Below are 26,074 nucleotides of genomic sequence, written 5' to 3' on the forward strand. Positions count from 1 at the left end.
TCGTTGGTACATGGGGTGCGTTTCTCCGTTGTGGAGTTTCTCGATAATGTTTGGAATTACCCCAATTTTTACCGTGAGACCAACATGCAATGACCTGTGCGTTGTGAATGACACAACGTTATATTTTACATCTGCCGTTTAGCAGACTGCGCATATTGTGGTGAATGTTGCTGGGGTAGCCAGGTGTGCCTGTCGGATTTTAAACTTGAACCTCTGCAATAAATAGAGAATGTGCTACCACATTCTTGGTTCTTTCGGTAAAGTCACGTAAATCGAAAACAAAAAGAAAGAAAAAAACGCGTTTATTTTTATTATTTAAATCGTCAATTTATTTTTTTCTTCAATGTAACATTTTTTTAATTTACGTGACTTGACGGAAAGAACCAAGAACGTTAATTCCTGCAGTCGCGAACGTTTTGAGTCAAAACAGAATGCGCCACCACTCGGCTCGCCTCAATCTGCGTGGAGGGATGGGGGTGGGGGTCAGACTGAGAGAGTTTCTCACCGGCGCAGAACTTCCACGCAGAGGCTCCACGCAGCTTCGTGCGGAGCGACAGGCCAGGCAGCTCCCACACAGCGTGGTGCAGCTCGTTAACATTTACAGTCTTGCTTCTTTCGGTAAAGTCACGTAGATAAGAAAAATTGGAAAGTAATAAATTGATGAAAAGATGCCCATTGGTCGACTGAGATGACTGCCCCCCACAGTGTACACACACACAGTGTACACACACACACAAACAGTGTACACACACACAGCGTACACACACACAGTGCACACACACACAGTGTACACAGTGTACACACACAGTGCACACACACAGTGTACACACACACAGTGTACACACACAGTGTACACACACACAGTGTACGTGTACATACACAGTGTACACACACACACAGTGCACACACACACAGTGTGTACACACACAGTGTACACACACAGTGTGTACGTGTACACACAGTGTACACACACAGTGTACACACACACAGTGTACACACACAGTGTACACAATAATTTCAGTTTATATATTTTGGTATACCCCTGTGAGCCATTCGGCTCTTGAATCAAGTGCAACCACAACAAACACGAACAAGAAACACATCTTAAAGTGACTACTTTGTGTGTGACTCTGCAAACAGAAAATCCATGAAAAAAACAACAAAATATTCCTGAAAAAAGCACCGTACACCAACGCTGTGTGCTAAAAATCCCAGTGGGATGCAATGTCCACGTTGTTGTTGCTGAGTTCAAGGGAGGGAGCAATTGAAAATGAATCTAAATCAACTTAAACTCCAACCCCGCTCTGTGACGTCACTACTCAGCATCACCTCATCGGCGTGAAACGCCAGGGGGAGGTGTCCCTCGCTAGTGACGTCATGTCACCAAGGTATTCACCCCACCCCGTCTACCGCGCCCTTGAGCGTGACGTCACCTCTGCCTGGGTCACTTCCGTTATCTGTTCAAGTACACTCCTTATTTGGGCAAAGCTACGCCCGGTGACTGGCGGCTCATTAACATAATATATTCGTGAAGGCCCTCGCGAGTTTATTGCGAAGGGTTTCAGCACCCACGCCCCATCCCTCCACGTATGGGCCTGGCTCATTAACATAATTTATTTAAATTAGGTCCCGCTCGTTGCGGGAGGGGAGTGTTCTTGTACCACTCAAGTGACGTCACCTCCTGCTGCCGCGTGACGTCACGAGGTAACAGGAATCTGCCGCTCCGCGCGTGAACTGAAATCCGAGGTGAGAAATTCTCATCGCGGTTGTGATGAGTTCGTGGTGCTGAAATTTGAGGGTAAGAATCCACCCATTTTTTCGCCATATAGCATTGTGATATATAACGACTTATTGTTGGTAGCTTAGCTGATTGGAGAATATAGAGTTTATTGATAACATGAAGGTAATTTATATTTTAGTTTTTATTGGTTCACTATATAGTACTGTGAATAGCTCAGATGTGTAGTCATTTCTGTGACCAGTCACTAGCTAATCACTCAGTTGTTTCAATGCTGGATTCGCCTAGTTATTTCAATGCTAAATTCTCCTGTTTGATTTGTACTAAGGGCCTCGGTGAATGTGTATGCTCTGACTTTAACGTAGCTATTTCTGCAGCAGGTACAAGCTAATCACTCAGCTTTCTCAATGCTAAATTCTATGCTAATTCTATTGTCAAGATGTGTATGCCTTAACTTAGCTATTTCAATGCAAAATTCTATGCTAATCCCTTTAACAATGGGTGCCTCTGCGGGTGTGTATGCTTTAACTTTTAACATAGCTATTTCTGTGACCAGTCACAAGCTAATCATTCAGCCATTTCAATGCTAAATTATATGCTAATTCCTTTGTCAAGGCGCTTTGTTCCTCTCACACAGCTTAAAGGCCGTATCTGAACGTGGCTCTTTCACTCCAGCGCTGTCCTACCAGACAGTCTCGCCCCCCTTCACCTGATGAAGGCCGCTTGTGTTGTGGCCGAAACGTCGTGAGAATATTATTGTGTTATTTTATTTTATCAATTTATTATTTTATTATCATTCTACGTGACTTTACCGAAAGAACCAAAGAAGATGAATCATTGCAGTCACGAAAGCTTTAAATCGAAGTTTCACATTTTTTCATTTGTGCACCGGGTCTCCTCCACGTCTGTTTGCTGCAAGCTATGCTTCTATTAACCCGTCGATCTCTTGCAGTTACTCACCCTCCTTCCATCAGGCGGCATTCGCCATTGAATTACATCGTGGAACCGCAGGACAACATTGTGATGGAGTGTGAGGCCCAAGGCAACCCAACGCCCAAGTACGCTCCCTCCCTCCCTCACTCCCTCCCTCCCTCCCTGCCTCCCTCCCTCCCTCTCTCTTTTTTTTCACATTTTATTTACGCTTCAACATTGACAAGCTGCGTTGACCATCAAACACAATTCATCTCGCACATTCCCATTATGACGATGAAACTGTCAGCGAATCGGCATACAAAACCATCCACGGCAAAATAACAGTACATTATTATTATTTGTATCGGTGGCAGTTGGTGGGACAACACCGCTGTTGTCGCTGTTATTTCACAGAGCACGTTGAGCACGCAATGGGAAAACTAACAAACGTGATCAAACGTTCGCTCCCGCTCCGACCCGAACTGAGCGTGCCCGAACTGAGCGTGCTGCAACGTTAGCCCTCCCTGTTTGACTTGTTAAGCAAACTTTATTACCTCGGCCGCAAACAATGCGCTGGGGCGATTTCAATGTTGGGTCGTGCGTGAATCACCAGACAAAGACAAGCAACAGGTCACGCGCTCAACATCACTCCCTCCCCCACTCCCTCACTCCCTCCCCCTCCTCCCTCTCTCTTTTTTGTGTGGCATCACAGCATCAGTGAAACAAATGCAACACTTCTGCCATTTCTTTTAATTATGAGCATCTTCAAAAACAGTTTTGTTAAACACATTGAAGCGTACACAAGTTGAAAAAAAGCCTTCTACATCACCATCATCATCAAAACCAGTTGTTTTAACCGAACGTTACTTCACGTACGTTTTTTAAAATCTATTTACGCAGGCTTTCAGGCTACGGGTTAGAAATAAAATAAAACATCTAAGTTTAACATTTTTCACAGGGTAAAGGTGAAATTTTTGCCAACCAAACTTTTACATTACTGCACTTGCTGCCCTCGCTGCAAACGTTGTTACAACAAGGCCTGAACAAAGGCCGGTGTCCTAAAACAACAACCAACTAACCGCTTTCCCCACCGACAATTTGGTACTGAATTCCTCCTTCCCTCTCAACTGCACAGCACAGCGGTGTAAGAAACTCTGGCGAAAGACAATTTACAAGGTTGGCCGTTTAAAATAAAAATTAAATTAAAATTAAACTCCCCTCCCTCCCTCCCTGCCTCCCTCCCTCCCTCACTCCCTCTCTCACTCCCTCCCTCCCTCACTCCCTCTCTCTTTTTTTTACGATCAGAGGAAACAAGAAGATGCTCGGTGTAGTCGGCACTTTGCTCCGTTCATCATTTCGTTTTTTTGTTTTTTTATGCTTTTCTTTATGTAAACCCCCCCCCTCCCTTTTAAATGAAAGACCCAACAAATTTTTTTTTCTGCTCTCCTTTCCCCTTCCCTCTCTCTCTACCCCCCTCTCTGCCCCCCCCCCTCTCTCTACCCCCCTCTCTGCCTCTCCTCTCTCTCTACCCCCCTCTCCGCCCCTTCTCTCTCTCTGCCCCCTCTCTTCCTACTCCATTTGGCTCTCTCTCGCTCTCTCTTTTTTCTTTATAACTACAACAAGTGCTGCATCTGCACGCAGCCCTTCCCACAGTCAAACGGCCTTCGACGGGTAGCTTAGATCTGCATGCAGAGCTCTCCGTCATCTGCCACCGAGCACACGGCCTCCTCCAGTGCCCACTGCTCCTTGAAGGCCGGCACGGCGTGGGTCAGCCGCGCATGGCGGAACTCCAGCCACACCCTGGCTCCGACCAGAGCACGGAAGATGCCCAGGCTGCTGGCTGGACGTTGCCCCTCCAGGACCATCTTCCTCGCCCTGTATATGGCGAGCTTGGCATAGCCGAAGAGCACGTTGACCAGCCCCTGAAGATGTTGGGGTCCGTCGCCCTTCGGGTATCCAAAGATGAGGACCGTCGGGGAGAAGTGGAGGCTGAACCTTAGAAGGATGTTTCTCAGGACCTTGAACAGCGAGTCCAGGCTCTTGCACTCCACGTATTGGTATGCCACCGTCTCCACTTTACCGCAGAACCGGCACTCCGGGGACGTGTCGGTGAAGCACGCCAGGGAGACGTTGGTGGTGACGGTGCCATGGGCGATGCTCCAGTTGAGATCGCCGATGCGGTTGTATGTCGGCCTGCAGTAGAGTTGCCTCCAGCGAGGCCTCTCCGGAGAGATGCAGGGCAGGGCTTTCCTCCAGGCATGGTCCTTGTGGCTCCTCAGGGTGTCCTGTTGGTGGAACCGGACCATGTAGGAGTAGAGCACCTTCCTCTTTACATTTGCGAAGGCCACCTCCGGTAGGTCTTCTAGCCGGCACAGGTTGTGATCCGCCTTGGTTTGTCGGTATTGGCGATGCAGTGGCACGACTGAGAGCTCCGGTGGAGGGGGATCGAGAGGGGCCTCGTCATCCCCAACGCCGATGGGGGGCGTTCTCCCCACTGCCGCTGAGAAGGCCCCCTTGGCTTCGGCCAGGATCCGGGCAGCCACCCGGAGCGACTGCAGCCCTGTCTTTGCGGCCATGTCTGCTGGTCCGAGCCACTGGCCCCGTGTTTCAGGCTCCACCAGATCCCCCATCCTGGTGAGCCGCGCGTTGGCGAGGCGCCTCTCCGTGCCAGGGGTGGTGGTGGTGGATGGCAGCTTTGTCTGTGGGTTCCTGAGGATCGGTTCGAAGACCAGATCCTCGGCGGATCGCGGTTGGTTCAGCCTCCTGACGGCGAGGGAGCTCCATGTCTGCAGGACGCTTCTGTAGAAGGGTGGCAGCTGTCCCAGTGGGAGGCCCTGCAGGTCCATGTAGAATAGTTGCTTGGAGCACTGCAGACCCCCAGCTGTTTCAGGAGGAAAGAGGCCGTGACTCTCCAGGCCGGTGCAGGGGCGGCATGCAGGAACTTTTGCGCCGCCTGCAGTCGGAAGGTGGCCAGCCCGTGACCGCCCTCGTCCAGTGGCAGGGCCAGGACCCCAGCCGCGACCCGGTGTCCTCCACCCCACCAGAAGAAGTCGAGGGCTCGCTTCTGAAGTGCGTTGACGAGGCTCATGGGGGGTGCAGGGAGAAAAGTTGGTGCCACAGCATGGACGTCACGAGCTGGTTCACCACCAACGTCTTTGTCCTGAAGGTGAGGAACTTGCACAGGTGACCCCAGGTGCCCAGCCGCTCCTTCACCTTCTCCTCCAGCTCGACCCAGTTCCTCTGCGGTGGTTCCTCCTCTGGTCCGAGGAACATTCCCAGGTGGTGCAGCGATGTTGTGCTCCAATTGATGACTTTTGCCTTCTCGGGACACTCGGTCATGTCCCACGCTCCAACCAGCAGGCCGCTGCACTTTTGCCAGTTCATTTTTGATGAGGAGGCTTTCGAAAAGACCTCCTGGCACTCATGCAGCAGGGCGACATCAGCCAGGGAGCGCAGGATGAGGAGGACGTCGTCGGCGTATGCCGTCAGGACCAACTTGACGCTTGGTTCCCTCAGCACCAGGCCGCTGAGTCTCCACCTTATGAGACTCAGGAAAGGCTCTAATGCCAGGGCATAAAGTTGGCCCGACAATGGGCATCCCTGTCTCACTCCTCGTTCAAATTTGACCGGGGCAGTGAGGGCGCCATTGATCTTAATCATGCACTCCACCTTGGTGTAAAGTAGGCGGATCGTTCGGACAAAGGCATCCCCAAAACCCAAGGTCTTGAGGGTTCCCAGAAGGTACTTGTGGTCCATTCTGTCAAAAGCCTTTTCCTGGTCAAGAGCCAGAAACGCGATTGGGATGCCCAACCTCTGGGACACCGCGATGAGGTCCCTGACCAGGAAGATGCCGTCGTGGATGGTTCGTCCGGGGATGGTGTAGGACTGGTCCCCGTTTACGACTTGTGCAATCACCCCTTTCAGTCGCAGGGAGAGAGCCTTCGTCAATATTTTGTAGTCTGTGTTCAGGAGGGACACCGGATGCCAGTTTTGTAGGTGCCTCACATCTCCGTTTTTGGGAAGCAGAGTGAGCACCGCCCTCCTCCAAGACTGAGGCATCACCCCGGTGACTGAGGCTTCCTCCAGCACCTCTCTGTAGTCCTCCCGCAGGGATGACCAAAAAGCGGCGTAAAACTCCCCTGTTAGGCTGTCTAACCCTGGGGATTTATTCGGGGCCAGTCCTCTTACGGCTGCGTCAAGGTCAGTCCTGGTGAGCTTTTGCTCTAGCAGCTCTCTCCCGTCTTCCCCCAGGGTGGGTAGACCACTCCATGCCTCCGCCTGGGCCGGTTCCGATGTTTCTTCAGGGGAGAACAGGTTGCCGTAGAAGTCTCTGATGATGGTCGACTTCTGCTGGAGTTCGTGCACCAGGACACCATCACCATCAAAGAGGCACTCCATGGATTTGCGTCTCCCATTCTGCCTCCCGAGGGAGTAGAAAAGCAGGGATCCCGTGTCGAGGTCCGTGATGAGCTTCACCCGGGATCGCACAAACGCTCCCCTCGTCTGCTCCTCCTGTAGCCCTTTGAGACGCTCCCTATTCTCCTCGTATTCTTGGAGAAGAGCAGGGTCGCTGTCCTCGGCGAGGTGACCCTCCAAATTGAGGACTTGGGCTTCCATGTCGGTGATGTCCACGTTCTTCAGTCTGGTGCTCCCCCAGGTGTATTGTTGGCACAACAGCCTGGTGTGCACTTTGCCCATATCCCACCATTGGGCCAGAGAGTCGAACTGCGTTTTGGTTTTTCGCCACTCTTCCCAGAAGTCCTCGAACATTTCTAAGAAGGTGCCATCCTCCAGCAGTGAGTTGTTAAAATGCCAGCGGGACGTGCCCTCACGGGCCCTCTCCAGCCTGACACGGAGCACGATGAGGTTGTGGTCCGTGAAGGGTGCCGCCCTGATGCCAGACGTTGTGGCGCACGTCACAAAGCTCTTAGAGATGTAAAATCTGTCGAGCCTGGACTGCGTCACCGAGCCATCGCACCTCGTCCTCGTGTACGTGAACTAGCGTTGGCCCGGGTGATGTATGCGCCACACATCCACCAAGGCAGCGTCCTCCAGGAGTCCCTGCATTTCCCTCTTAGGCCCTACTCCCCCCGGCTGTCCCCCCGAACGATCCAGGGCGCCGAGTGTGCAGTTGTGGTCGCCACCCACAATCATGCACACATCGTCCGGGATCCCGGCCAGGTGCCTCCTCAGGAGGTGCAGAAACGGGATCTTCTCCTTGTTGGTCACCGGCGCGTACACATTCAGTAGGTGGGTGGTGACATCGCCCACCCTGACCGTTACCGCGAGCAGCCTTCCCTTCACCACTTCGGTGTGGGTGATGAGTTCGGGATGAAACCCTTTAGCGAACAGGGTCGCGACTCCACAGGAGGTGTTGTCAAGGTGACTGTAGAAGGAGTCCCCTCCCCACTCCTTCCTCCAGTCATCCTCGTCCTCGACCGTGAGATGCGTCTCGTGAATGAAGAAGACAGAGGCAGCGTGTTTCCTCGCAAGAGACATTGCGTAAAACCTCCGCACTGCCTCCCTGCACCCGTTCACATTCAGGGAGCCGATGTACATAGGCATTGCTTGTTCCTTTCCCCCGTGGCCTCCCACCTTATAATTTGTTTGCGGAAAAATCTCAGCTTTGCCCTGTCCTTGCCCCGGGACTCGAGTCTCTGCTTGGCAAGGAATCTCTCTGCTTGAGTCACAGAGGCCTTTATTGCCTTGCTGTCCTTCCAACGAGCCAAGGCAATGTCCGCTCTGTCCTTCCTCATGTTGGTCTCGTCGAGGAATTTCCAGAGATCTTCCGAGGAGATCAGGGGAGTCTGAGGGTCAAGGAGTGTAGACCTCTGGCTGCTCTCGCTCCCCATGCTGAAGCAGTCGTCCCGATCTGAATCGATTTCCTCGGCGTCCGGCTCCGCTGGAAGAGCTGCAGCGGCTGAGCTGGCGCATGACCCAGCGGCGTCCTCTCCCCCGGTGTTAGGGATGGCCTGGGATGGCTCCTGCTCAGGCTCTTCGGGTGGATGGCCCGGTGTCTCTTCCGCTGGTTTTAGATCAGCAGTGGTACGGGGACCTTCCTTCTCATCCATTTCGTCCTTGCCCTTGGTGAGTGTTTCTCCGCCAACTTCTTCCTCTTGGTCAAGGGCTTTCTGTATAGCTGGTGGGGAGTGAGTCTCTATGACAACAGTAGGCGGGTCGATTTCCGTGGTGATGTCGCCTTCATCGTCGACGGTCTCCTGCTGTAGAAACCCTTCCCCAGACGCACGCTGCTTCTTCCTCTTGGTGGGTTTCTTCCTCGCCGCCCGCGCGTCACTTGGCGTGGCGTCTGGGAAGGCAAAAACCGCGTCTTCGGCATCTGGCAGCTGTTCTGCTTCCTCCCGTGGTGTGGGGGGTTTCACCGCTTCTTCCTGTTCGAGGTCTGGGAGGGGTTCCTCCTCTGAATTTGACCCTTGAGATCCGAGTCCTTCTGTATTCTTCCTCTTGCAATTTGTCGCTTGAGGCAGCGAAGTTGGGGCCACGACTTGAGGTGTAGGAGGCTGCGTGGCTGGTGGGTCTGGTGTGGGCTGTTGGGGGGCTTGTTGCAATGGGGGCTCTTGCTGCTTTGCCCCCCTTGCTCTGCCTCCCTCCTCCCCGCTCTTTTCTCCGACCCTCGCCGTCGTCGGTTTAGGGCAATCCCTTCGGAAGTGCCCCTCTTCTTTGCAGAGATTGCATCTGATGGAATCTTTGGCATAAAACAGTCTATGGGCAATGCCTGCATTGACAATGACAAACGAGCCCTCTTCCTGCTGTCCGTGAGTCAGCAGGACGTGCACCTGCCTCTTGAAAGATAAAATGTGATTGAGAGCAGGCTTTCTGCACCCCAGTGCCAGGGCACGTACTGGCACCACGATGGTGCCCAGCTTGGACACGTGCTCCAACACGGCCTTGTCGGGGATGTAGGGCGGCACGTTCGAAATGACTATTCGCGCCGCCACCGAAGCGATGGGTTCCAGCTGGACGTGGAGTCCCCCAACGGTCATCCCCTTCTCGACGGCCGCATCGGCCACCTTCTTCGTCGTCAGGAAGAATACGGCTTTCCCGCTGACCTTCGAGGCGTGGGTGATGGTGGCCGGCGGGACGATTGCGGCCAGGGCCTCGACGTATGCCTCGATCGTGACGGAGCTCGAGGCGTAGCAACGGATGCCGTTCTCGCGCAGCGGCAGTGGTCACCAATTGGGGGGGTTGGCCTTGGAGCAGAGGCCCTAGTGGGGGGCCTCGTGACTACAGGCAGATTGGCAGCTGCGACCTTTGCGTAGGTGGCCATTTTGTTCCTGCTGCCTTCAATTTCTACCTGACTGTGGTGCTGCGCTTCTGTACAGAGCTCCCCTTGAGAGAATGTAAACTGAGGATGAATAAAGAATCCTCGTTTAAGAAAATAATGAAAGGAAAAAAGAAAGGAAAGAGATATATTTATTTATTCAATAAACTATTTTTATTGAATAAATTATGAAGCAGTAAATGAAAAAATAATTTGATAGTGATATCTAATAATAAATTTGCGTGTTAAATAAATGAATGTATTTTGCAAACAAATCTACTTTTTAGAAAAATGTGTTTATTAAATGCATTCACTCATCGTTAAATAAATACAACTTAGAGTCCTTGCACACTCGTGGAGGCAAACAAAAAAAACGCAGTGTTAAGGAATCATTAACTAATAGATTGCTTTAGCCTCAAAGTAAACAATTACTTGTGTGGCCTTAAATTTCTGCGCTACAGTGTGGATGCCTCCACGTGGCTCACACAAAATGTAAGTTATAACAAATCTCAAATAGTTTGAGATTCGTAAACCGAGATTAAAAACATAAGCAGAAGAATAAAGGAACAATAAGTAGAGTATAAAAATACCTGTAAAGTATGAAAACGATGCTTTAATTAACTATAGGATTGAGCCCATCGCCTAAGAAACACCAACGTGTTTCAAAAGGCTATGGCCTCACCCTGAACTGTTAAGCTTAAAAAAAGTAAAGAAAAATGAGCAACACAAAAAGTACTACTTGTGTGTGCAAAAGGCAGAATACTTACTCCTGATGAGTAAAAACTTGAAGAAAAGAAATGAATTAGAAGAGGGTATGTTAGATTTATAAAGTTACCACGGGGAGCTCAAACGAAGCGCGTCCTCTCTTTCTCTCCCTCCCTCCCTCTCTCACTCCCTCACTCCCTCCCTCACTCCCTCTCTCACTCCCTCCCTCACTCCCTCCCTCTCTCCCTCCCTCCCTCCCTCTCCCTCAATCCCTCTCCTCCCTCACTCCCTCCCTCTCCTCCCTCCTTTTATTTTTATTTAACGATCAGAAGAAACAGAAAGATGCTCGGTCTTTCGGCACTTTGCTTCGTTCATCATGTCGTCTTTTTTTCGTCTTTTTTGTTTGCTTACGTGCCCCCTTTTAAAACAAAAATTAAAGATATAACACGGTTTTCCCATGTAACATAAATCGCATTGTCTGCTACTGTGTTCGTAAACACCATTAAAAAATTCAACCTTAAAAACCCATCACCACCAGATCCCCTGCTTTTGTCACATTACACAAAGCACCCTCGGTAGCCCAACGCGTCGAGAAAGACGTGACGCCCCCCGTCAACTGAGCGTACCGAAATTCCAGCCAAATTCTGCCAGAAACCAGGGCCTTGAAGATGCGGCAGTGGCTGGGGACGCCGCTCCCGTCAATTGCGCATTTCCTGGCCCTATAGATGGCCAGTTTGGCGTTGTTCATGATGAAGTCCGTCAACCCCTCGATATCCTTGGTACCCTCGTGCCCCCTATATCCAAAAATAAGAATTGTGGGGGAGAAATGAAGATTGAATTTCAGTAGAATATTGCGTAACAGCTTATAGAGTGAGTCTAGGCTTTTGCGGCGTACGTATTGATGCGCCACTGTTTCGAGCTCACCACAGAATCCGCGTTCAGGATTTGCGTCTGTGAAAAGTGCCAGGAATGTGTTCGTGGTCACAGTCCCATGGGCAGTGCTCAAGCTAAGATCACCGTGGCGCTTGTACGATGGATTTGAGTAAAACAGCTCCCAATGAGGCCTCAAGCGATCACCGCAGGGGCATCGTGTCCCTCCAAGCGTAGCCCTAACGTGACGTTATTATTTGTTGATGGTGGAAATCGACCATTTGGGCGTACAGCTTTTTCCGGTCTACACCTGAGAAGCACCCCTCCTGGCCATTCCCCGTGGCGTGCCCCCCGTGCTGCCGTGAGGAAGAGAGGCGAGTGTGCTCCCGTGCTGGGACGACATTCAGCTTTGGTGGCACTGGGCCACCGCCGGCTGACTCGTCGCCAACGCTCGCAGCAGGCGCGCTCCCCACTGCTGTTGAGAAGGACCTTCATACCTCATTCACGAGTTTTGCGGCGAGTCTCACCGAGCGCATCTTGGTCATCGCAGTTATCTCGGCAGGGAGAAGCCATTGCCCCCCCCCCCCAGTGCCCGGTTTCACAAAATCGCCCACCCTCATGAGATGTGCGTCCACCACGCGTTTCTCCATGGCAGGGCCCGCAAGAGAGGATAGTGCCGTGTGGGGGTTCCGTAACAGTGGCTCGTGAGCAAATTCTGATGCCGACTGGGGTGTGTTCAGTCGGGCGGTGACAAGGAAACCCCATGTATCTAGGATACTCCTGTAGAAGTGGGGAATCTGCGTGAGTGGAATACCCGTAATGTCCACGAAGAAGAGCTGCTTGCTGCACTGAAGGCCCCCCGAGGTTATTCAGAAAAAAAAAGATGCTGTGGAGCACCACACGGGTGATGGGGCCGAGTAGAGAAACCTCTGTATGGCTTGTAGACGAAAAGTAGAGAGCTGGCTCCGTACACACACCAGACCGTGCCCGCCCTCCCGCAGTGGCAAGGCCAAGACACCGGCAGCCACACGGTGCTTCCTCTGCGACCAGAAGAAGGCAGCTTTCAGTCTCTGAAGTTTTGCTAAGAGCTATGCGGGTGGAGTGAGGGAAAAGAAGCGGTGCCACAAGGTGGTATCCTCCGTCGATGCTTTATTGGGTGATGCCGCTTGCCCCTCCACTGATGACCCTCCATCGTCCTCGTCCCGGTCACCGCGCGTAGTTTGGTCAGTCGGGTCCTGTTTGGGCTCCTCCGTGCTCTCGGCCGCTCGCGTTTCCTGGGAGCCCTCGGCCGCCTCGCAGGGCGCGTCGTCGCGGTCTGAAGCGCGACCCTCTTCACTGGTTTCCTCCGTCACTGCACAGGTTGCGTTTCACCCCCCGCTTCTATTTCAGGCTGCAGATTTTCTTCAGGCGTCCCGCGCTTGAGCTTGGTTCCCGCACGGGGCTTCTTCCCTGTTGCGTGTCCCGCCTCTAGGGGCGTCTGGGACGGTGAAGACCGCCGTCCTTGCCACCGGCAGCTCTCCACGTCTCCCCCAGGTGTTGGTGCGATGTCCGACTCCAACTCTGGGAGATCTTTAAAGGGACTGACCTCATCCCCGCTTGACTCTGGGGACGACGAAGCCGAATCCTCCTATAAATTTCCTCTTCAGAGGTCCGGCTGTCAATGATGGCTGGGTGGCTGGCTGAGCCTCGGTCTCCATGGCAGTAGCTGGTGTCGGAGCGGGGTCTACCGCCATCTCGGGTGATCTCCGTGGTGAGGGACCCTCTCCTGGGTCACTTGTTGGGTGTGCTTCTTTAGCATCCTTTTCCACCGTTGCCTCGCTGTTGGATTGGGCATTTGCTGTCTTTGGTGCAGTGTTTTTTAATATGCCCCTCTACTTTGCATAGGTTGCATTTTAGCACGTCCCTGCAGTAAAACAGCCTATGGGCCATTCCTCCATGCATGACGACAAAGGAGCCCTCCCTCAAGCTGCCCATTGGGCACCAGCATGTAGACCTGCCTTCTAAATGACAAGACATGCCTCAAGGCAGGATTTTTGAGGCCCAGAGGCACACGCTGTAGGTTGGAAGTCAGCGTACCCAACTTAGCCAGGTTATCTTGGATGTCTTTATCGGGAATGTAGGGGGGGACGTTGGATGCGATCACGCGTACCGATGGCGACGACAGTGGCTCCAAGGTGAGGTGCCAATTGTCAACCGTCAGCCCCTTCTCTATGGTGGCGTTTGCCATCTGTTCGGACTGCATGAAGAAAACCACCCTTCCGCTCACCTTGGAGGCGTACTTTATCGAGCCTCCAGGCACGATGGCGCCCAGCGCTTCCGCGTAAACTTCGAGCGGGACATCGGTGGAAGCCGGGGCAGCGGATCCCAGCCTTCGCGTGGAGGCTCCAGCTGCTGCTGCTGCTGCTGCTGCGGGCGCCTTACAGGCCCCAAGAGACCGGCCTTGCGTAGGCGTGGTAGCTTTCTCGTGTGAGATGTCGCACACAACTGCTAAAGCAAATCTCTCTTATTTTCTAAAGCCAAGAAAATTATTGACAAAAAAACAAGAAACGAAGATGAATGTTTATAAAGATGGTCAAACCTGTGTTATGACCACCTTCTCATAATTACTATTACTGCTGTCCACCCAAAGCTCCCATGGAGAGGGTAAAATTACTTAATGTTTAAAAAAAGCACACCAATAAAAATAAAAAATGCTGTAAACACGCTCGCAGTACAACACAAGAGGGGTCTAAAGGGGATGTTGGCACTGCACTCACACCGGCCGGCGTGGGTACAGTGCCAACACGTGGGTGCGTGTAACACGTGGAGGCACGCGAGACAAAGGAATGAACAGAAAACACGAAAAACGCACAAAATTCTAAAAATTGCTTGAGGAACAAAGGAACTCAAAATCGAATTAACAACAAAGAAAAGCGTGATTATGAAATCGACTATCAAGTAAAAGTGGAGGATTGTGCGGAGAGCGAAGACACCTGTACACTGCAGAGAGCGCAGCCGCGCCCTGAACGGTGAAAACAACATAAAGGAACGAGGAAAGAAGGACGAAGGAAGTCCAAATAAATAAAGAAAGTGATCACAAATTGTGTGTAAAGCAAGACACTGTTGGTGAAAATACATCCCGAAAAAAGGGTGAGAAAAATAAAAGTTTTAGAGGTAAGGCCAGGAGCTTCGGGTGAAACACGTCTCTCTCCATCCCCTCCCTCCCTCCCTCCCTCCCCTCCCTTCCTCCCTCCCTCCCTCCCTCCCTCCCTCCCTCCCTCCCTCTCCTCCCTCCCTTCCTCCCTCTCCTCCCTCCCCATCCCTCCCTCCCTCCCCTCCATCTTCTCCCTCCCTCTCCCTCCCTCCCTCCCTCTCCTCCCTCCCTCCCTCCCTCCCTCCCTCCCTCCCTCCCTCCTCTCCCTCCCTCCCTCCCTCCCTCCCTCCCTCTCCTCCCTCCCCTCCCTCCCTCCCTCCCCTCCCTCCCTCCCTCCCTCCCTCCCTCCCTCCCTCCCTCTCCTCCCCTCCCCTCCCTCCCCTCCCATTTGCGCTTCAGGTTCCGGTGGAGCAAAGACGGCCGGCGTTTTGACCCAGGCTGGGACCCCAACGTGAAGCAACACGGGAATGGCTCTGGCACTTTCACCGTGGACACGGCGGCGGTGTTGGCCGCATCCGGCGGCCGACACGGCGCTATGGAGGCCTACGAGGGGGTCTACCGCTGCTCGGCGGAGAACCGGCATGGAACGGCCCTCACCGCCAACATCGCCGTGCGGCTGGCTCGTGAGTAGGGGGACAAGCACCCCGGCGCGGCGCGCGGTAAACCAGCCGGCCCGGCGTGCGCCGCGGTGCCGGCCTTGCAAAGGTGCCGCTCGCTGACAGCGCTTGCCCCGACAATCTGTTAAGGCTACACGGGCGGGGGCGGGGGCGGCGTCTTTGTTTTTGTGCTGCAGGTGCCCCGGCGTGGCCCCTTGAGGACCTGAGCCCCGTATTCGCCGAGGAGGGCTCCCCGGCCGTGCTGCGCTGCAACCCTCCCCACGGCTTTCCCCCTCCCGACATCTTCTGGTTGGACGGCTGTGAGTACCACGGTGGATAGGAAGATGTTGACTACCTCTCCTGGTACACGGGAGGTCGTGGGTTTGATCCCGACCCTGACGACGCCTGCTGCTGCGTATTTGGGAGTTTGAGGTGTCTCTCGTCGCCATCGCGGTGGCTAGGAGATGTTGACTACCTTGCCTGGTATGCAGGGCTTCTTCCTCTTTCCCACGGATGCTGATGTAGATGCAGAGACAACGACTACAATTTCACATTCAGGTTGTCGAGCCAGGCAAGCGAGAAGTGGAGTGCATCATTGCCGTGATGTATCCTTCCAGATTTGTGAATCGGGGGAGGCAGTGCGTCGCTATACGTTGTACAGGGGCTCTTCTGCTGCCATGACTTGCGCGGCGGATGATGCTGCTGATGATGCTGATGATGATGATGCTGATGATGATGCTGCTGATGATGATGCTGCTGATGATGATGCTGATGATGATGCTGATGATGATGATGCTGATGATGCTGCTGCTGATGATGCCGATGATACTGCTGCTGATGATGATGATGCTGATGATGCTGATGCTGCTGATGATGATGCTGATGTTGCTGCTGATGATGATGCTGATGATGTTGATTCTGATGATGCTGCTGCTGATGATGCTGATGCTGGTTTAGTGGTGGACTTCTGTGACAATTCAGTTTCATGGCTCGTCGGATTCCTCCTCCTGCAGTCTAAAGATTCTCGTTCCGAACCCTTTCATCCCCCCCCCCCCCTTACCCCCGGCGTGCTGCTGGTGCTGCAGCCATGCAGAGAGTGCGGCTGGATGCTCGAGTGTCCCAGGGCCTGGATGGCGACCTGTACTTTGCCAACGTGCTCCCCGGGGACGTGGACTACTACGTGTGCTGCACCCGCTATCCGCGCACTGGAACCATCCAGCAGAAGGGGCCGATTCGGCTGATCGTCAAACCCGGTGAGCGGCGGCGGTGGCGGCGATCGCCGGCAGGGCATGTGTGTGTACGTGCGTGCGTCTGTGTGTACGTGCGTGCGTCTGTGTACGTGTGTGCGTGTGTGTGCACGTGTGTGTGTACCTGGTGCGACTTTATAAATATCACCATTTGGAGAGACAAAGGCGGTTGGGCGTGGTGCTGGCCACCAACCCCCTCGTGTGCCATGCCGGCCTTCATAGGTGCTACTTGCTAACAGCACTTGCCCCAACAGTCTGTTACAGGCTATACGGGGGCATTCTTCCAATCCTGTGGAACCCGTCCAGTGGTCTAGACTGATTATGATGTCATGTAGGGCAGTCTTAGCACAATAGCCACCCTCCCTCAGCATTTCACTTGGGAGATCATCTCTCCCTGGTCATCCCCACTTTGCCTCATGATGTTTTCCAGGCTGAAGGATTTCCCCTCCCCCAAGACCTCACAGAAATGCTCAGTAATTCTGCAAACCTGTTCCTGGGGGTCGAACATCGGATCACTTTTCTTTCCCCTAATGATGGTGATGGGTGTGGTGCTGCAAGTTACTTTTGTGATGGAGTTAAAGAGTGATTTGTGATCACGGGCCACTGAGGCCGATTCCATCGCCTCAATAACCGAGGGAAGGCTGCGGTAAGCCTCCTCATTCTCTGACGTGGGATGCTCTAGACCAGGGGTCTCCAACCCCCGGACCGGTACCGGTACCGGTCCGTGGCCTGTTAGAAACCGGGCTGCACAGCAGCAGGAGGTGAGCGGTGAGTCCGCAAGGAGTAAGCCCGCACGCTCTAACCCCCTAGTAGCCACAATGAGTAAGCCCACAAGCTCTAACCCCCTATTAGCCACAATGAGTAAGCCCAAAAGCTCTAACCCCTAGTAGCCACAATGAGTAAGCCCCACAAGCTCTAACCCCTAGTAGCCACAATGAGTAAGCCCACACGCTCTAACTCCCTAGTAGCCACAATGAGTAAGCCCACAAGCTCTAACCCCCTATTAGCCACAATGAGTAAGCCCACAAGCTCTAACCCCTAGTAGCCACAATGAGTAAGCCCACAAGCTCTAACCCCCTAGTAGCCACAGTAAGCCCACAAGCTCTAACCCCTAGTAGCCACAATGAGTAAGCCCACAAGCTCTAACCTCCTAGTAGCCACAATGAGTAAGCCCACAAGCTCTAACCCCTAGTAGCCACAATGAGTAAGCCCACAAGCTCTAACCCCTAGTAGCCACAATGAGTAAGCCCACAAGCTCTAACCCCCTAGGTAGCCACAAGGAGTTAAGAAACAAACGTCGCCGGAGAGCTTCTTTGAAAAGGGGGAAAGACCCAATGATGAACCCCCGCCCCCCGGTCCGTGAGTAAATCGTCTTCCACCAAACCGGTCCCTAGTGCCAAAAAGGTTGCGGACCGCTGCTCTAGGCGATGAGAGCGGGCCTGTCGCCACAAGTAACCTCGACCACCACTCCTCGCCTCTGGTTGATGGGAAGGCGAGCCCAAAGTAGCCTGGGGCTTACGGCTTCCCACGCCTCACCGCCACGCTACCACGCCCCCTTCATTCTTTTGCTCAGAAGAAGAGCCACTCCCTGTTGTTTGGCAGTCTCCTACCCCTAGTAGAGCCGGTCCACCGGACCTCTTGAGTACCGCAGAGATCCAGGCGGTATTTGTCCAGCTCTCGGCAGAGTAGTGGCAGCCTCTCATCCACAGTCAGCGTCGGAACATTCCACGTGACCACCCGCAGTAGCTTTTTGTTATTTCTGGAGGATCTCCAAGGGTAAGGATTCAGTCTCCTGGCTCTGCCAAATGGGGTTTGGCCAGGAGACGTCATGGACGCCTGTCCCCCCGCTAGAATATTTTTTATGGTTTTGTGCTAATAATTGAAGGTGGAGGGGTGACCAGCCCCTTGCACCCGATCAGAGCCCCCATTTGGCCGCTGTGGTGGTTACAAACGCCACGAGGGAAATGTTCGATTGAAATTGGTCCTCCCCCCATGGCACTGCTCACCGCAGCGTTACCGTCCGGCACCAACGAGGAGGTAGGGGGTTGTTTCGCTCGACTTGACAAAGATCCCCCCGTATGGCCTTAACAGACTGTTGTTAGCGAGCACCTGTGAAGGCCGACACGGCACACAAGGGGGTGGCCAACACCACGCCCGGCCGTCTTTGTCTCCCCGGTGGCAATGTTTACTACAAAACGCACCGGGCACTCGTTTGAGGCTGATTCGACCTAGGGTAGGCCCAGGATCGATTCAGATAATCAAAATGTTGGCTGTGAGCGAGAATCAAACTCGGGTCAGCGGGGTCGGAGCGCAGCATAGTGCTAACCACTACACTACCTATCCACCCACTCACTCCCCTACGCACACACACACACACACAGCTCATCCGTCAAAGAGACGTCCGGTGTTTGTGGAGCCTCGCGGTAAGACAAGCAGCAAGCTGGTGCTTCAGGGAGACACGCTACTGCTGGGGTGCATCGTTCAAGGGCTGTACGTACACACACAACAACAACCGCCATTCACCACTAAGTAGCGGTGACATCACCACGATGCTTGTGCCAGGCTATGTGCACGTTGAGGCCACGTGAAGTGTCGAACGCCCGCTGGCAGGAGGTCACGGGGCAGACCCAGGTGCCACGGGTCGACTGACTGAGATGACTGAGATGACTGGTCGATGCACCACCTGTGCCGCCTACTGTGCCAACCTGTTGTGCTTTAGCCACACAGCCCCTACGCTCGTTGTTGTGAGCGTCGCTCCTCCGCCCTCCGTTGTTGAGGGCGACTGCCTCCAACTGCCCAGTAGCAGCAGCGTCCTTCACGAGCCTCTTCCACAGAGGCCAATCTTGACACCGCTGGTACCGGTCATCGGCAAGTTCAGTCAGCTCCACGTCCTCCTGTACCACATCACTCCATCTTTTCTCTAGCCCGTGCCGCGCCCATTTAGCCCCCTCGATCCGGCCGAACAAAATCTGTTTAGGCATGTTCTTGGGTCTTTCGGTAAAGTCACGTAGATAGAAAAATAAAAAAATAAATCACGACGTTTCATTTGCAACACAAGCAAATATACATTTCTCCTGCCTCAGCAGTTTGCCTGCTGTATTTTTTCACCTCAAGATGATTGCTTGTGTTGCGATCGAAACGTCGTGATTTTTATTATTATTTTTCTATCTACGTGACTTTACCGACAGACCCAAGAGTATGAATTCCTGCAGTCATGAAAGCTGTTTAGGCATGCGGTATCTGGGCATGCGGGCTACATGACCTGGCCAACGCAGCCGTGCCTGCCAGAGGAGCTCACCGATGGGACTTTGTCCAGATCTTTCAAGGATTTGTGAGCTCACACAATCCAGCCCGGTTAAACCAAGGATGGATCGTAGGCAGGCCAGCCTAAATGTTTCTAACCGGCAAAGATGTTCCATTAGGGGGGTCCACGTTTCGCAAGCGTAGAGAAGGGAGGGAATGACTGGCCGAGAAGACCTGAAGCTTTGTGCGGAGCGACAGACCAGGTAGCTTCCACACAGCGTTACACAACCAATGAAAAGATAATGCCGCTCGACTGATTCGAAGTGAGACCTCTGCTGCCAAACCGGAGCCGGTCATGAGCACACTGCCCAGGTATGGGAAACTCTTCACTCTTTCCACAACTGCCCCATCACCAATTGGGAGTTGTGGGGGTGGAGTGTCCGATGGGACAACATACCCAGGCAGGTGCTTAGTTTTAGTGGGGCTGATGGTAAGGCCCCACCTCTCAGTGGCAAGCTCCAGGTTCAGCAGCAGCACCTCCAACTCCTCCTGAGTGAGCAGCAATTACCAGATCATCGGCATACATAACGCTGTTGACCAATAGGGAGCAATCCCTTGACCGCACCTGGGCATCGATCAGCCTCCCATTGTATCTATACCAGATGGAAATTCCTCCCGTACAGCCATCCAAAGCTTTACGAATTACGTGGTCGAAATTGATGTTTAATAATGTGGGAGCCAGAGGACATCCCTGTCGCACAACAAGGTAAACAGGGATTGACTCCGACTCCCGGCCACGTAGTTTTACCCGGTGCCTGCTCACCATCATGAAGGTCCTTAATAATTGTGAGCAGAGGGTCAGGGACTCCAAATGTACGAAGAACAACCCAGAGCCCAGGCCTACTGATGGTATCATAGTCCTTGACCAGGCCAATAAAGCAGAGATGTAGATCTTGTTGGAATTGCCTACACCTCTGCTGTAGCAGACGGACAGAAAATATGACATCTGTGCAGGACCGCCCTTTCCTGAAACCGCATTGGGGCTCCGCAAGCCTCTCCTCAGCGTGCCTGGTAAGGCGATGTTGAATAATCCTTGCCAGGACCTTTCCCGGCACACTGAGGATTGAAATGCTCCTGTAGTTGTAACAGTCTGTGCGGTCCCCCTTTCTTAAGGAGGGGGACCACCAGGGCATCCTTCCAATCCTGCAGAAGCCGTCCAGTAGTCCAGACTGTTATGATGTCATGGAGGGCAGTCTGTGCACAAACGCCACTCTCCCTCAGCATTTCACTTGGGAGATAATCTCTGCCCAGTGCCTTTCCTGGTCTCAGACTCTGGATCGCCTTCAGTACTTCCTCAACAGATGGCACCTCAGCCAGCCACTCACAGGGGGTGACTTCTTCCAATATCTGAGGCACCGCAGGTCTCAGTAGGGTCATCCCCACTTTGTCCCACAATGTTTTCCAGGCTGAGGGATTTCTCCTCCCCCAGGACCTCAGAAATGCTCAGCAAATCTGCAAAACTGTTCCTGGGGGTCGGAGATTGGATCGCTGTTCTTTCCCCTGATGATGGTAATAGGTGTGGTGCTGCAGGTACATTTTTTGATGGAGTGAAAGAGCAATTTGTGAATGCGGGCCATTAAGGCAGACTCCATCTCCTTAGCAACCCGCAACCACCACCCATCCTTGCAGCGCCTCACGGCTCTTCGAACCTTCGAGCGAAGGCTGCGGTAAGCCTCCTCATTCTCTGACGTGGGATGCTGTAGACGATGAGAGTGGGCCTGTCACTTTTTCTCAGTCAGCCTGAACATCTGTCAGCCTGGATCTCTGGGGAGGTCTGGACCGTGTACCCAAAGCAGCCATTGCAGCTGCATGAGTCACAGTCCTAAACCTCGCCCATTTACCCTCGACATCAGGAGGAGTCGGGGACGATGCCAATCCCAGCCGCAAGCGATGATGAAATTCTCGCTTGCAACTTTAATCAGCTAGCTGAGACCAGGCCACTATGGGTTTGAATGGGGTCCTGGGTGTACATCCACCACCGGAGTGGAAGAATGGCAGGCGCATCTTACAGATGACAAGTCGATGGTCAATGGGCAGATCAGCTCCATGGTAGGTCCTGGTGTCAAGGACATGGGCCCTCATCCGCCATTCTGTCACTATGTAGTCCAGCAGTTGTTCTTGCTTGGACCCGGCATGCATCCATGATGTGTGGATGCGCCGATGCCGGAACGGCGTGTTGGGTTGCACAGAAATCTAGCAGCCTCCTACCGTTGTCATTGAGCTAATCTGGCCCATGCCCTCCAATCACTCCAGACCAGGTGCCAGCATCATGACCAACTCGGGCATTGAAGTCGCCCAACAAGATGACTCTATTCCGAGGGGCCACTTTAGCTAGCACTTGTGACAGGAGGTTATAGAAGGCATCTGACTCATCGACCTTGCCTGCATCCCTCCACGGATGTTCATCTTCGGTGGGGCATATGTAACCATGACCACCACTCCTTGCCTCTGGTTGATGGGAAGGCGAGCCCAAAGTAGCCTGGGACTTACAGCTTCCCACACCTCATCGCCACGCTCCCACACCCCCCTCATTCATTTTTCAGAAGAGCAGCCGCTCCCTGTCGTTTGGCAGTCTCCTGCCCCGAGTAGAGGACTGTCCACCCCTCATGGTGGCAGGAGCCACAGAGATCCAGGCGGTACCATTCCAGCTCCCGACAGAGGAGTGGCAGCCTCTCTTCCGCAGTGAGCGTTCAAACATTCCACGTGGCCACACGTAGTGGTTTTTTGTTGTTTCTGGAGGAGCCCTGAGGGTAAGGATTCAGTCTCCTGACTCCGCCAATTGGGGTTTGGCCAGGAGACGTCATAAACGCCTGTCCCCCCGGGGCCTGCGACACAAGCTTAATAAGAGTTTTATTTCGTGGTTTCGTGGTAATTAATTGAAGCTGGAGGGGTTACCAGCCCCTCGCAACCGTCCAAAGCCCCCTTTTGCTGCTATGGTGGCTACAAACGCCATGGGGGGAATGGCAAATCTAAGTTGGCCCTACTCCCATGGCACTGCTGACCACAGCGTTGCCGTTCGGCACACACGCACGTACACACACGCACGTACACACGCACGTACACACGCGCACGTACACACACACACGTACACACACGTACACGCACGTACACACACGCACGTACACACGTACACATGCACGTACACACACACGCACGTACACACACGCACGTACATGCACGTACACACACGCACGTACACACACGCACGTACACACACACACGCACGTACACACACACGCGACACGACTATTCACTTCACTACTGTACACTACACTGCTATGCACTACACTTCACACTACACTACGTAATATCCCACGCTAGTTTCGCACGCACACCCACGAACGTGTGTGCGCGTGCGTGTGAGTACACGTGCACGCGCATCCACGTGCGTGTGTGCACGTGCGTGTGAGTACACGTGCGCGCACACCCACGTGTGCGCGTGCGCGTGCGTGTGAGTACACGTGTGTGTGCGTGTGAGTACACGTGCGTGTGAGTACACGTGCGCGCATTCCCCCGCTTGCGTGCGCTCAGCCCCACACCGCAGCTTCGCTGGGCCAAGGTGGACGGGGAGCTCCCAAGTGGCCGCATCACCTTCGGTGCCTTCAACCAGACGCTGGCGATCCGTCACACGCTGGCGGCCCACGCCGGTGTCTACCGGTGTCACGCCGGCAACGGCGAGGGCAGAACCCTGCACACCTTCACCGTCACCGTGGAAGGTGCCTCGGGGGGCGACGGAGGGAGCGGCGGCACGGCGGTTAGCGAACCCTGCGGGTCCCAAGTGGCGGCAACGATTGTTTCGACCGGTCCCGGGCCTCTCCTAGGTCGACTCGACCTCAAACTAATACCCCCCCCCTCCTTCCCCCCTCCTTCCCCCCTCCTTCCCCTCTCCTTCTCCCCTCCTTCCCCCCTCCTTCCACTCTCCTTCCCCCCTCCTTCCCCCCTCCACCACCTCCTCCCCCCTTCTCCTCCTCGTGTTTTCCCGACCGCTGCAGCCAAGCCTTACTGGATCGCTCCCGAGCCAGAGAGCCGCGTCTACGCTCCGTGGGACACCGTGGAGCTCGCCTGCCTCGCCGACGGAATCCCCAAACCGCTCGTCCGCTGGTTCTTCAACGGCGTCCCCATCGACGGTGAGACGCCTCCTCGCCCGCTCGTCCAACCTACGCGCTCGCTCACTACCCACTGACTTTGCTCGTCCACACGCTCGTCCACTCTCGTACGCTCGCTCACTCGCTGACAGCCTATCACACGCTCGCTCACTCGCTGACAGCCTATCACACGCTCGCTCACTCGCTGACAGCCTATCACACGCTCGCACACTCACAGTCTATTACACACTCACACACTTATAGTCTATTACACACTCACTCACTCATAGTCTATTACACACTCACTCACTCACAGCTTATCACACGCTCACTCACTCACAGCCTATTACACACTCACTCATAGTCTATTACACGCTCACTCACTCAGAGTCTATTACACACTCACTCACTCACAGTCTATTACACGCTCACACACTCACAGCCTGAGAATAGGTTTTCCACTTTTTTCTGACAACAAAACAGCTGTGTTAAGATGTTAAAACACCAAACTGAAACCTTTTACGAGTAATAATGTCTGCATTAACCACCACATATACTGGTGGTCAGAATGCAAACAAAAAACATACTCTGATTCAACAGCATTAATTGATGAGATCAAACAGTTCTCGTTGAAACCCTCTGCTGCCAGACCACCAATATTATATGGCTTTCCAAAGATACATAAACAAGATACACCCCTTCGTCCCATCGTCTCTACTATCAACTCCCCCACCTACAAACTGGCACGTTTTCTTGCTGATATACTGCGACCTTTCACTGGAAAAACCACCTCTGCGGTACTAAATTCGACTCACCTGGTATCGACAATCAAAGGCATTTCCCTGTCCCCAGACGACCTGCTTGTCAGTTTTGATGTGGTGTCCTTGTTCACCAAAGTCCCGGTACCTGACACCATCGCTATCATTGAAGACCTGGTTCATCAAGGACTGCATACTGATGTACCCCCCCCTGGTGAGACATTGCTTAACCAACACATACTTCACCTGGAATGGAACTTTCTACAAACAAACTGAGGGCACCCCAATGGGCTCCCCCTATCTCCGGTTGTAGCCAACGTATTCATGGAAAAATTTGAAACTGACGCCATCCAGACTGCCACTCTACGCCCGACCTTATGGAAGAGGTACGTTGATGACACCTTTGTCATCTGGCCACATGGCCAGCCTGCTCTAGACCAATTCCGCGACCACATCAATTCCATACACCCAGCCATCAGATTTACCATGGAGGTCGAAAAAGTTGGCAAACTACCCTTTTTGGATGTCTTAATTAAAAGGAGACATGATGGTTCAATGAGCCACTCTGTCTACAGGAAAGCTACCCATACAGATGCTTACTTGAAACCGGATTCCCACCACCATCCATCCCAGAAGAACTCCCTCATCAAGACTCTATACCATAGAGCCCAATGCATTTCTGACCAGGAACACATTACCAGTGAACTCAAGCACGTACACCAGGCTCTCAGGGCTAATGGTTACTCCGACTACACAATCCGCAAACCATCACTCCAGTCATGAAGAAGGATCCTCTTGTGGAGCCACTCAAAACCATCACCTTACCCTACATTGCAGGGGTCACTAAAAAGATCTCCAAAATCCTGAATAAACACAAGATCCAGGTCCGATTCAACACAGTACATAAAATCCGTGATTTAGTTCCATCTGTAAAAGATGCTGTTCCAGACATACAGTACCCGGGCGTTTACAAACTAAAGTGCCTCTGTGGTAGTAGCTACATTGGAGAAACCAAACGACATATCTCGGACCGCATCCGCGAACATAAAGCAGACTTGAAACACGGTAGAACGAACTCCTCTGCCGTGGCAGATCACTGTTATAATTCAGTGGGCTCACATGACATTGACTTCTCCAAGACGGAGGTTCTTTGCAAACCAACCGGCTACTATGAGAGATTCGTTCATGAGGCCATTCACATATACAAGCACAGAGACAATTTCAACCGAGAAGATGGATTCTGGCTTAGTAACCATTGGATAGATGTTTTAAACAATTTATGTTCTTAATTAATTGTATTTTACGATGACCTTCAGACCGCAGCTCTTTCGCCAGCATTGACTCTTAATACCTCTCACACCACGGTTAATGGTATGGTTTACAACATGGAGTATAATAGCGCCTTGCAGCTGTCTCTCTCCCCCTCCTCTGTTCCAACCATGGATGAA

The 26,074-nt window shown here is 53.1% G+C and overlaps 1 protein-coding gene across 1 annotated transcript in view; it reads left to right on the forward strand.

Moving 5' to 3' along the window:
• The first annotated feature begins 1,740 nt into the window (after positions 1–1,740).
• The window catches only part of LOC142908943 (neuronal cell adhesion molecule-like), a 29,671-nt gene continuing 5,337 nt past the window's right edge, over positions 1,741–26,074 (forward strand). Inside the window, exons 1-8 of the mRNA XM_076059625.1 lie at positions 1,741–1,798; positions 2,691–2,796; positions 15,037–15,260; positions 15,431–15,553; positions 16,319–16,486; positions 18,862–18,970; positions 23,315–23,499; positions 23,776–23,910. Of these exons, the coding sequence (XP_075915740.1) occupies positions 2,762–2,796; positions 15,037–15,260; positions 15,431–15,553; positions 16,319–16,486; positions 18,862–18,970; positions 23,315–23,499; positions 23,776–23,910 (979 nt within the window). The 5' untranslated portion in view covers positions 1,741–1,798; positions 2,691–2,761. The remainder of the gene's footprint in view (positions 1,799–2,690; positions 2,797–15,036; positions 15,261–15,430; positions 15,554–16,318; positions 16,487–18,861; positions 18,971–23,314; positions 23,500–23,775; positions 23,911–26,074) is intronic.

Source organism: Petromyzon marinus, unplaced genomic scaffold (genome assembly GCF_048934315.1).
Source record: "Petromyzon marinus isolate PM22_M1 ecotype Great Lakes invasive population unplaced genomic scaffold, UKy_Petmar_22M1.pri1.0 PM_G_Scaffold_11, whole genome shotgun sequence".
Taxonomy (NCBI): Eukaryota; Metazoa; Chordata; class Hyperoartia; order Petromyzontiformes; family Petromyzontidae; genus Petromyzon; species Petromyzon marinus.